This window comes from Sorex araneus, chromosome 3 (assembly GCF_027595985.1).
Source record: "Sorex araneus isolate mSorAra2 chromosome 3, mSorAra2.pri, whole genome shotgun sequence".
NCBI classification, from domain to species: Eukaryota; Metazoa; Chordata; class Mammalia; order Eulipotyphla; family Soricidae; genus Sorex; species Sorex araneus.
In genome coordinates this window covers 166,623,719-166,636,075 of record NC_073304.1, presented here as the reverse complement: position 1 = coordinate 166,636,075, position 12,357 = coordinate 166,623,719, and the positions used below count along the sequence as shown (strand labels likewise).

At 48.2% G+C, this 12,357-nt stretch overlaps 1 protein-coding gene across 18 annotated transcripts in view; it reads right to left on the bottom strand.

Moving 5' to 3' along the window:
- Positions 1-12,357, bottom strand: part of NCAM1 (neural cell adhesion molecule 1) — a 321,021-nt gene that overhangs the window by 29,120 nt on the left and 279,544 nt on the right. For 9 of the 18 annotated variants that reach the window (XM_055130835.1, XM_055130836.1, XM_055130841.1 and 6 more), the window contains one exon: positions 11,320-11,334. The exons of the other annotated variants lie outside the window; for them this stretch is intronic. In XM_055130835.1, coding sequence (XP_054986810.1) covers positions 11,320-11,334 — 15 coding nt within the window. The remainder of the gene's footprint in view (positions 1-11,319; positions 11,335-12,357) is intronic. 18 annotated transcript variants of the gene reach the window in all.

Genomic DNA, 12,357 nt, shown 5'->3' with positions numbered 1-12,357 from the left:
GTCTCCAGAGCAGCAATATTTGTAGGGGGACCTGGAATTTAGGAAATCTTGGTTGCCAGTTCTCTCTGGCATCACTGGGATCAAGTTAAGGCAGCTCATAGGGGCAGAAGTTAAGCTTGTCAGCTGCTCCCTTGCTTTGGGGGACAAGTCTCACCTCCACTGGGATAACGTAAGGATCAGACATTACCCTATCTGGAAATGTGCCTGCTGTCATCCCAGCCCCTCTCCCAGGAGTCTGCTGTAAATGGGACCAAATGGGCAACACAGAAGCTACCTCTGCAGAGCTTGAAGTCCCCAGGGGTGGCCAGTGTGGCGAGAGCGTGAGGGAACAGGCAGGGTTCACACTGGTGGGCAGGACAACACGGAAGGACAGAGCAGGAACAAGAAACATGCCGATGAGCGGGGGATGGTTTTGCTCGTGTGGATGTCGCCCAATCAGTTCTCAGAGAAGTGCAGTCAAACGGGGCCCTGGCATGCACGGCACCCTGGGCAGTTACTGGTGTTAGTTTTGTTCTCTTCATCAATGCAGCCTGTCCGTGTCTCAGGTTGTGATTGGGGTGGGGGATGACAAAGCCCTTCGTGGTTAGAAGAGAAGGGGATGCGCATGACACCCAGGACAGGGCGTCTGAGTTTGCTGGGGGATGGTTGTGAGCTGAGGTTTCCTTTTCTCTTGATGGCAAGTGAGAAACATTGTCACAAGGTTGTGAGGTCACAATATTAACGAATTACTTTGTCACTGCTCTGCAATTAGTGAGGCTATCATTTTATTTCTTTTGTTGCAAGGGTCAATCAAATGCTTCTTGATTGTCAGAGAGCTGCAGGTCTGGTACTTGCCAAGTGACTTTTATTTGGAGGCCCTCCCTTCCTGCTTAGGGCAGGACCACGTTTGAAAAGTGACACCTCAGCAATCACAGCAGCAAAAAAAACAAAAAACAAAAAAACTTTAATTACAAATTCTTTAATCTCTCATTTCAGAGAGCTCTCAGTTTGTAGGAATTTTAGGCAATTCCAGTTGCGCTTTCATTGGCTTAGAGCAGATACAACCTTCGCAATAGATGCGTTTCTCTCTGTAGAGTCTCAATGTTGTAAACGCGTCCGCATTTCCATAGAAATGTGACTCATTCTAGAGCAACTGTGGTTTATACAACTACTGGGTAAAGCTAAACAACAGTGCTATCAAGCTAATTTATAAAACCACTTTCCGGGAAATCATTTCTATGAACTACCTGGTAAAAATTCAAGTCTGCAAACTGTTCTGGGGCTAGAGTGATTTTACTGTCAATTGCAGTTTGGGCGTCCAAATTTCTTCAAGCCAAATGTCATATCATAGGCTGTCAGGGTATCAAATTGTCATGTCAAGGCTGCAAAGAATAATGAATTCTGGGGGTGAATTGAGAACCAGAGGAAATCTTTTAAATGGCTTCACTTGGGAAATCTGAGACAGGAAGGAATGAGTGGGCCCTTGTGCCAGGCTGTGGTCCCAGATTTATTTCGCCAATCAGAACAAAGAGTTTTACCTTCTGTTCACCAGCGTGGACGACATCATCAGCACCATGCAAGCCACATGACAAAGTCACATGATACGCACGCACGTGATTGGTTGAAAGGAAAGTGGAGGAGGCCACATGGAAAATACAAAAAAATTAAAAACTGATGTAAACAATGGGCAGGGAGAAACAAATCAACAACAAAATTGCAGACTAAATAAAAGGAGAAACCAAATTAATTTAGCAGCATCTACAGGAAACATTGGGAAGACAGTCAAACTGTCTGGAAACAAGAAGAATAATAAATCATAAAGAGCATTTGGTTAACAACAACAACAACAAGCATTAGAGCGAGCTGCAACACTGCACATTAATACCACGGCAAGGAGCATGTAAACTTGTTTGGAAATGGGGAGGTGTTTCTGTCAGGACCCAGCTGGCAAAGCCAATTCAGGAGACTGTTGGAGGAAAAAAAAAGCAAATGATTATTCACAGATTCCATAACGTCTCGGCATCCTTGGGAAATCAGGATAATGACAAGGGGCAGGGGTCAAGAAGGAAAAAGTTCCAAGGCTTTCAAGGCATAAACAGTATAACCTGTAGGAACCAAATACTGTATTAAATGAAGAAACATCTGACTTCCTTTGGTGCAGTAAAGGGTAGGAGCCATGGTTGAATGAGACTTAGTGCAAGCCCCCCAAAGAGAAGGAGGTCCTGAGATTCTTCTCTCACTCCTCCAATTCTATACCTACTTAATCCTAGAGGTCCCTGGGAGGTGCTCCAGCCAAATATGAAGGAACTGGAGTTAAAAATTGGGGGGGGGTGTTGTTCCTGGTCCCTGGTGGTGGTTGGGCAATGGTTTTATCCATGCACATTGCAGAATCTGGTGACTTGGCTCCATAAACTGAGAGTCCAGCACTGTACCCATGCAGACACAGGAACAGAGTCCGCTGTGAACTCGTGGCTGTACTGATAAACAAGTTTGAGTCTTTACACTGAAAACCAAAAATGTTTTCTTGTTTGGATTTTTCTACATCCCTTTTTGTTCTACGTTTCCTTTCACTCCTGTTTGTTATGGAGACTTTGTCTTGTGCGAAGATATTTTGTTTATTCCCCACCTTCACTCCCACGAGTATTTGGGAAGGAAGTTTTGGAGATTGCATATTCAGAAAAAGAAAAGAAGAAAGCCAAGAGAAAAGAAGGGAGATGGGAATGCCAAGAGCACACTGTTGCTTTAGAAATAATCCAGGGGCAAAGCTTTAACCTAGGTGCAGAATCCGCTGTGTCACTGTGTGCTGCTTTTAGTCAGGCACTTCCAACTGAGGGTGCCTGCGGGGGCTGCAAACGACAGAGAAATTTCTCCTTTGATTTTCCTTAGGATAAGTTTCTTATCCTAAGGTAAATGCGTGTAACTGGACCCAAAATACACAGAAGCAACAACAGGAGACTTTATTTTAGTAATGGCTCATTACTAGGGTGATTTTTTGGGTTTGTTTTCAGCTACTTTGCTTTCCAATCTCTGCCATTCACATGTACTACATCTTGTCCTACCATTGAGGAACATGCTTATGGGTATAATAGGATATAACAGGCAGCTGCCAATGGTGCTACTTCCCTTTTATCCAAGAATCCACAAGGGCCTACAATTTGGGTTCAGAGTCAAGCAATTCAACATAAAAAAAAGACTCCAACTTTCTTCTCTTGAGATGTCACTACTAAGCATTTTATAATGGGCAGAAATATGTCCTGGAAGCACACCTCACCCCTCCTTAAGGAAAATGTGGTCAACCCAAGATTGTGGTCACTTCCACAGAAGACAAAAATCTGACCCCAGTTATGCAGAAGCATCACATATCCTCCGCCCAGGATCCATGCCACTGCAGGCTGAAAAGGACCAGAAGGACCATGTCATCATTGTTAGAGGAAAGGGTACTGTTAGCTGCATTCCTTTTCCAAATGCAACCCCCCCCCCATCATCTGAATTAAACCCATGTGAGCACAGTTCATTGTCACCCACACTGCTCTGCTGACAAAATGAGAAACCTCAAAAGCATCAGGAATTAAAATTCATTGCAGCACTCATAGGGAAAGAATATCAAGAAAGCAGACCGTTAGCTATGCTCTGCAGTTTCAAAAAGAAAGAAAGAAATGAAAAAAAAACCCATCTCATGCAACACACAGAACCAGGAAACAGTTTCTTCTCTATTTAGTTATGTCTCAGAAACCTTGGCCAGGTGTGGGAAATTGTGTTTGCTCCCCTCAGCCTCTCCAGCAAATAAGCCCCCTAAGGTTGGGATAGTTCACTGAGTAAAATAGTTTAGATCTTAGAATACTAAGCATTTGCAGCCAGGGAAGACTAGAATAGCAGGAAAGAATAGATCACAAATATCTGCTGGCAAGCAAGGGCCAGGCAAACATAGAGTAAGACTGTTTAGTGCGTGGGGCGCTTGCTTTGTAAGAAGCTGACCAGGGTTTGATCCCTGATCTCTAGCATCCCATTTGGTCCCCCGAGCACTGTCAGGAGTAATTCCTGCGTGCAGAGCATTGCTGGGTGTGGCAAAAAAGGACAACATGGACCTCGAAAATAGATAGGGAACTGTGAACTGTCAGGATTTGACTCCATGCTATCATTGTCTGATGACTGGCTATGTGAAATACCCCAACCTCTGCTCTTCATGTACCTATTGGTTGCTGATGTTCTTACTAACGGTCCTTAACTCTCTGCCAACTTGAACAAAGGCTCACCTGTTGGGAGCCCATGTGGGCTGGGGTTGTAATCTAATAAATGACCATCCTGTGAGACCTAATGGCTGCCCAGGGGACTCTAAAGCTTGGACAATTCATCTCTATAACCGACCCCCAACTGGATGGAGGTCGAAGGTACCAATCCCATTGGTTTCAGACAGCTGGGGGTGGGGGGAATAGGTACCCCACTTGACAGACCCCTTTCCTCTGCTTTTGCTGACTTCTGCTCAAGGGGTTGTGTGCCTTTTTTTTTCTGTGCAACTTAGAATATCCAAAACTCTCTTGCAGCCCTGGATATGAGGGGACACATACACAAACACACATACACACTCCAAAGGACTTACCAGGGGGTTTAACACACAAGTTCACTTCACTTGCATGTGATAAAGACTAGCCTGGAATGTGTTACAGTTGTGGAAGAGCATAATGTTTTCCATGAGGAAAAAGACTGTAACAGTCTGGCAGAAGAATTCAAAAATTCTTTCTTTGGCACTTCTAGCGCACAACCTTGAGAGAGAGTGAGTGTGGTTTGGCCTGGCCAGCCCATCAGATTTGAGGTGCTGAGGAGAGGAGGAAGAGAAGGAAGTGCTTTTTGCCGAGACAAAGGCAGGGAGGCAGCAGGGAGCAGCAGCTCCTCCTTATCTCCCTCTCCCTATCCCTCTCTCCTAGTGGCCACTCTTTCCTTGAGTCTGGCAGGTACTTTCCTGTTAAGATGTGTGTGTGTGTGTGTGTGTGTGTGTGTGTGTGTGTGTGCGCGCGCGCGCGCGCGTGTGCGTGCACAAGAGCCTGTCAGGGAGTGACAACAAAGGTTGGGGAGGGAGCTGCCATTCTTTTATTCTCCTCCTCAGCGTCCCCCTGATCCATTTCGAGTTTTAATTGGAGAGCACACTTGGCGTGGCCTCCTCATGCAGGGAGAGTCCTTCAAATCATCACCCTCGTTCTCTGGGGAGGGCCACGTCAGCCCTCCTGGCCAAGCAGACAGCATGCGAAACCACACCACCGGGTGTCTCATGCATTCTCAACCGTGGGGAAGACGAGGGGGAAGCCCGGGGTCCAAGGAGTCAGCTCCACAACAAGCAACAAGCTGGCTGAGAGCAGCTCAGTGTGTACTCACTAGAAGGTTCTGTGGCTGGAAGGGCAGAAAGAGGCCAGGTTGCTATGGAAACATGAGGGACAGGAAGGGCATAGAATGTGAAGAAGAGAATATAGAGACATTCATAAATAAATATGTGTCTCTGTCTATACACGTATTTTTTGCATAGGTGCACATGCGCACACATATAATTTAAGGCATGGCTAGAGAGAAAAGAGACAGGAAGGGGGGAGGTTTTCATTTCTGTCTCTGATTTATCAGGATTGTGAAGGGCTTATCAGAGATTTGGCGGGCAAATTGCACTCCCGCCGCAAGACATAACATAACATCATTCTCATTTACTCTTACCACAAAATTCCCCTCACTACACATTTAGTACCATGGTTTGTGTTCTTCATAATGTTTAATTTTCAAAAACACGTCAAACTAGGCATACTCTAGCCTTCACATGTGAGGCAAGAAATCTGACATTTGGGAGGCTGAGGGACTTTTTACAGGCTGTGGAGCTGCAGACAGAGGGAGCAACAGGGTCGAGATCTGAACCCTGAGGTTGCCCAGCTTGACCTTATCCAGCTGCCACCAGGTGTGGTCGCCAGTGCCCCTCCTCCTGCCCAATCCTCTTCTGGGTGTGTTGAGGGTGTGGGTCTGCTGAGTTGATTGATGCCCCCAATGACTTTTGAGTTTCCTACCTGAGGTCATTCCCTCCCAACGCATGGGCTTCTGTGTCTGGGAGAATAGGGCCAGTGGGATGGCGCTGCCCAGAATGTGCCCCAAGTGTGGCTTGGGCTGCATTTAGCTGTTGTCACATTTGTTCACCCCCCTCCACCCTCCATTCCCGCCTTCTGGAAGCTGGTTTTGAAGCCCCAACCAGTGGCAGGCCAGGATGCAGGGATCACATGGGCCACCTCATGTGATCCTATGAGAACTGAGTGAGGCTCGACCAGGATGGCAGAGAATTAATGGCCGCTGCCAGCAGTGGACAAAAAAGAGCATGATACCCGCACTAATGACGCCTGATGTTTCATTTGTGGTCAGGGCATTAGAAGAAGGGCAACTACTTGGGACAAACAAAGCCCCTTGTGAAGGGTTAAATCATTTGCCTAAGCTCCTCCTGCCAGGCAGATCCTGTATTTCTCCCACAAATATTTAAGGGAATATGCATTTACAATAGGAGCCAAAGATCCTGGCCAGAGTCCCATGCATGGCACCAATTAGAACACTGGGGCAAAATGCAAGACCTCTAGGTATTGTTTTGCTTTTTTTGGGGGGAGGGGGCCACACCCAGTGATGTTCAGGGGTTACTCCTGGCTCTTCACTCAGGAATTACTCCTGGTGGTGCTTGGGGGACCATCTGGGATGCTGGGGATCAAACCCAGGCTGGCCACGTGCAAGGCAAACGCCCTCCCTGCTGTGCTATTGCTCTGGCCCCAAGACCTGTAGTTAGTTCTTAGGTTGATTTAGCCTAGATCTTTTTTTTTTTTTTATTGGCAGATTCTTTTGTTGTCTCCAAATGCCAGCTCTGGTCTAGCTGCTTAAGGCTACCCCAAGCACAGTTTGGCTACAGAGGCCTCCTGAAGCTGCGTCCAGGGGCTTCTCTCCAGGGAAATGTTGTTTGGCTCTTGCCTCCCCCCTGGGCCAGTGCCGGCTCCCTCCCAGGAATCTGAGAGGCCCTGGGCCCATTTCTCTTCTTTTGCTTCTCTAAAACCCAGGGCTGCTTTGCGCCAACAGAGCTGACTTGGCACCTGCGGAAGGAGATGGCTTTAGGAGAGATCCAAGGAGGGCAGAGGAGGAAGGAAACACGATACTCACTAGCGGAAGGAGACAATGGAACAGGGGTGCGAGAGCTAGCAGGAGCTGCTGAGGAGAGAAAAATGCAGGTGAAATGGGAAGTTCTCAGAGGCACAGACATGCAGAATGGAGAAATGGAAGCCGCTTCCCAGATCAGGAGAAGCTGAAACGGGTTAGAGCAGGAGAAGTCCGTGCAGGGGAACAGGCGGCGGTGGGCGCCCAGAGCACGGCTCGGGCCTGACTTCACACTGGAACCTGTGGCACCTGCCCACCTCTGCAGTTCCGCTAAGAGTTAGACCAGGAGCAGCTGCGGACGCCTCCATCCCCCACCTGGAAACAAATCACCAATTCAGCGGGGCCAGCTGTCTCCTGAACGTACAGGAGAAGCAGGAGCCTGGACCTCGACTTAGGATGAACAGGGCAAGGAGATGGAGCTTCTCAGCTTCTCTCTGGCCAGGCACAGGTGGAGATTCAGGACGGTATTGAGAGCAAAGCTTCCATCTCTTGGTCTGTAACTCCAACGTCCAAACAAACGGAAATGACCGTCCTAGGTAATGAACAGTCCTGCTGGGTAAGATCCAGGTGCTCTGACATCTGGATGGAGTCAGCCCCCATCTCCTATCCTCTCAAGTCCCAAACATGGTTCTCTGACTGCTGCTACAGGCTCAGAGATAGATTCAAGTAAGGGTGAACGCTGTTCTTGCTCTCTCTCATCTCTCCCCTCCCCCACATCAGGATGTTGAAGAGACATAACAATAATCAACTTCCTAAGCGGAGGAGGGTCAGCGATGGTGTGGTCTGAAGCATTTTGGGTACTGATTGGACTCTTAGCTTTTTTAAAATTGGCAGTTATGATGGAGTTTATATCTCTAAACATCAACCAAACCAAACCAACAAACAGAGAAGTCCCCTTTGAGAACTAGACAAAAATTTGGAAAAACTGCATCTTTTTTTTCTTTTTGGGTCACACTCAGCTATGCTCAGGGGTTACTCCTGGCTCTGCACTCAGGAATTACCGCTGGCGGTGCTCAGGGGACCATATGGGATGCTGGGAATCGAACCCGGGTTGGCCGCCTGCAAGGCAAATGCCCTACCCGCTGTGCTATCGCTCCAGCCCCGAAAAACTACATCTTATTTTCAACATTGCCTCAAGGTTTGGTCTTCCTTTTTCACCTTCCCAGTGACATTAAATCAGGAGACAGGACAGTCCCTGGAATTAGCAAGGAAGACTAAAGGCCTTTTCTGGGCAAATGTGGACGACTCGGTCATTCGCTTCATTTGGGTCAAAACTTCTCTCTACTGCCTTAAAGTTTTTGGCTGGAACAGTTTGTCTCACCATCTATGATATTCTGGCAATGGGGGACAGTCGAATGTGCTTTCGCTCTAAGCACAATTACATGTGACACCTAGAGAGGGCACCATATGGAAACAGAATTTCAAGATCCTCTTTTTAAAATGTGTCATGTGGAGACTAGGAAGAAATCACCTGGTTCGCTTCACTGTCTAGACACAACAGCATTCAGGCACTGGGTGTGTGGGTGGCTTCAAAACTTAAGATTCATCCAAAAGTGGCCCGTCATTTCTCTGGGCTTTCAAGAATTTTGATGGGCAAGTTGGCCCTCCTTAGGCAAATAGAGGGAGATGACGTTCTTATCTAAGAGTGCCTTTTCCGCATGCAGACATTTTGACCTAAAAAGACACGATATGGGGCACTTTCTCCAGTTGGAGATGTTTGTTTGCTTGGAGGCACAGTTTTCCCCTTCCCTTCATGCCCAGGTTTGATCTGCACACAAAGGAACCTCCAGGACTTTCTAATCTGGCAATCCCTAAGCAGAAGTCTCTGGGAACCTGTGACTTTTGCTATGTTCACTTGCTTTGATATACCTATGGCCCTGGTTGTAGACCTATCTACAACGGAGACCTGCTGCTTAATAAACTTCAATAAACTTCAATCTCAATAAGCTTCAATGGATGAACCAGTGGGAAAGGCATTTGCCATCACCTAAACTCTCCCATGCCACTGTCAGTGGTGGAGATGAATCAGCATCAAAAACCAGCACCCTGGTTCTTGGGTTTGGCATAAGCAAATGGATTCTGCAGACCTCAGTTCAAACCATCTTTGTGCTTTCCAAGGAGCCGTCAGACAACTCAGAGAAGGTCCTTCCTAAAACCTGTGCTCCCTCCCTATGAGTAGAAGGATGTTTTGCCTCAAGAGTGGTCAATGCTGGCCTCTTCCTTCTATCCGTATCCTTTTTTTTTTTTCAGGATAGGTGCAACAGGATACCTTGGGCTCAACCTTCATGACAGTGGCTCCAGAAAGATTAAAAGGAGAGACAACAGTAATTGATTTATAGCGAGCACCTGATGTTCCCCACGTATTCCCTGGTGTGCTTCCTCTTCCTGTTCAGTTCTTGAAAAGGGAACACTCAATTCTAGGGCTGGGTCACACTCTCCTTATCCCCGAGCAGCTTGTTTATTTACCCTTCACATCATAACCTTATTATATGACTCAGAAAACCAATATTTCCTGCCATGAGCAATGCCGATGATGGTATCATTCATGATCCGGCTGGAATGCAGAGTGGATCCCAGCAGTTTCCAAGGTGCTTCCTGGAATCTTGGTTAATAATTCCTTTCCATACTAGCAGACAGCAAGCAGCCAGGTCTCTGGGTCATTTTTTTAAAAAATTAAACACTGAATTTTAAAACATGGAATCTGCAATAAAAGTCTCACCTTTATGAAAGCTGAGCTGGCAATGAATGAAACCCACTGCAGCCTCCAAGAGCAGTTAGTGGTAGAAACTCAGAAGGAATTGTCCTCCCCGCTTTTCTCTCTGCAGTGTAACTAAACCAGTGTTCACTGCTAGGTGAAAGGCAGAAGTCGGCGAAGTTTGCTTAAGGGTCCAGGATGAAGGTGCTCTGAACTCAGACAGAGCTACGATGGTGCTGCCCGGTGCAGGCAGCAATCAGCACGACCTTCCAACTCTCTATCTTTCCCTCCACCACACCCCTAGTCCCGTCTTCCCCTAGAACTGGTTCATTCAGGAGCCAACTCTGCTGAGACAGTGGATTTCACATGTGCTCAAAGTCTCCCAACGCCTACACTGAGCTACTTAGTTTTTGCTGCGGCTGCAATATTTCTGAATACATTTAAAAAAGCAAAGCTTTCCTGAGTGCCATTCAGGAGCGAGGCACTTTTTATGAAAAGGGTATGTGGCTTTCTGAATTCCTTTTCTTGCTGGTCTCTGAGTAACCACACTCCCTCCACTATTCTGTGTTCAGCCCCAGAAGAAAGAGGCAAGCCTCGGGCGGAAGTGAAGCTTTGGGGCGTCGTGCACGCTGAGGTCCTCTGAGTCTGCTCCCGAGGCGGCAGGCCAGCTTCCTAAGACAAGATTAGCCCTGTCCCTAAAGCCCCCTGTCTGCAGTGTCACAAATAGCGCATCTTTCTAGGGACAATCACTCCTCCTCGCCATGCTTGGCAGTTGAGTAGTTGAGTCACTAAGTAACTAGTGAGTCGGGCTCAAACACAGACACACCATTTGTCAGGAACTTAATGCTAAGGGACAGAGTCAAACCAGCTCGAGGCATTATGTTTCTGGAAGCTGCCACAGGATGTACCCCTGATTGGGAACGGGGTTCCTGCTATTCATCATCATTGCTGCTGAGGCCTGGGCCTCCCTAACCAGTTTCCTTAATGCGCTCCAGCCTCCTGACATACAAAAATGGAAGGGAGGAGAAAGGACAAGTCTGTCCTCTCGATGCCAACATGAAAGTCCAGCAAGGAATCTCTCCTCCGCCCCAGGGATTCTGAATAGAGGCAGCCTGGGCTGGAGGTGATTTCCCTGTCTTCCTAGTGCTCTGGTCTGTTACTCAGAGACCCTCTGTGAACTCCCTTCCCCCCGTGCTGGGCATGGCCAACCTTGCGGCCGCCACAGGGTGACCATCACACATGGGAATTAATACACACAACTTCAAAAGGACACAAGAGTTGCATGCTCTACACAGGACGGATGTTAGCCTCTCGGAGTAACCTAAGGATGTTAAGGAGGGCACAACTAGACTAAGGTCAGTGGGGTTAGGGCCCAGACAGTATCATCTACTTCAGCCTCTAGGGGGCAGAGAGGGGGACTGGAACTAAATTAAGGGCTGGGACTAGCAGATGTTAAGTCTATGGAAACGGGTAATCAGGTATGAAGACGCACTTACGTGGAAGAGGGCTATCTGCATTTCCCATGGATGGAACACAGACGAAAAGGAAAGACAAGAGACAGACCCAAGAGAAAAAAAAATAAGGTGTAAAAGAAATGAATAGGATCTGCAGATCACACGGAGTTGGAAACTCAAATGACAACATCACTTCCGGTTCACCAAGAAGTGATTCCTGTGGAAGGAATTCCGGCTTCCTGGCTCTGGGAAGATATGAGGGGCTCAGAGCCTTGCTAAACCCTGGCTTCCAAGAGAAGGAAGCAGAGGATGGGCCCCACACGATTTTCCATTCCAGGCACAGGAGAAAGCCGGGTGGGGAGTTTCGGGGCCACCCAGGGGGCTCCGAGCCCACAGTATCCTCAGCTGTGTGGGGCACCACCACCCTCCGGCCTGGCTCTCTGCTCTGTTCAGGGGAGCAGGGCTGGCCCCGGCTCTGGATACTTGCAGGGAGCACAGCAAATCTTGGTTAAGGACAGCAGAAGGAGAGAGGACATGGGGAGGCAGCCCTGGATGGAATCCGGCCTGCAGGGAAGGGATGCTCACGGGAAGGGAATGAGGAGCAGGAACGGCCGAGGCCACGCTCATCTTTTCCCCTTTGGTGTGGTGGGATTTTGCTCCACATGCAGCTCCCACAACAGTGTCTGATTCTTCTATGACCTCATGTCTCTGCTGCATCAAAAAAACCCACGACTAATTAGAGCAATTGCCAGTGTCTTTCCGATAAAGTGCTTAGGGCCTTAGTGACCTGTGTTCTGTTGCCATAGCAACCCAGACAGTCCCTCCCCACGCCTGAGTGTCCCCCCTCCCTTCCCTGCAAGCCCCTGACTGGTGGTGGCCCTTATTCTTACAAACTGGGTCTGGTCACAGTGATGGTGTCACTGAGCCCTTGGAGATGAGAGAAAGGGGTTGAGTGACCCAAGGCCAGAGAACTAGGAAGGGGGCCTTCTTGAGGAGAGGGATCTGAAAGCCAACAACATGCTGTCCTCTGAACCATGGAGCAGGAGCTCAGGGGTCCCTGTACCCCCAGGAGGAGAAGGG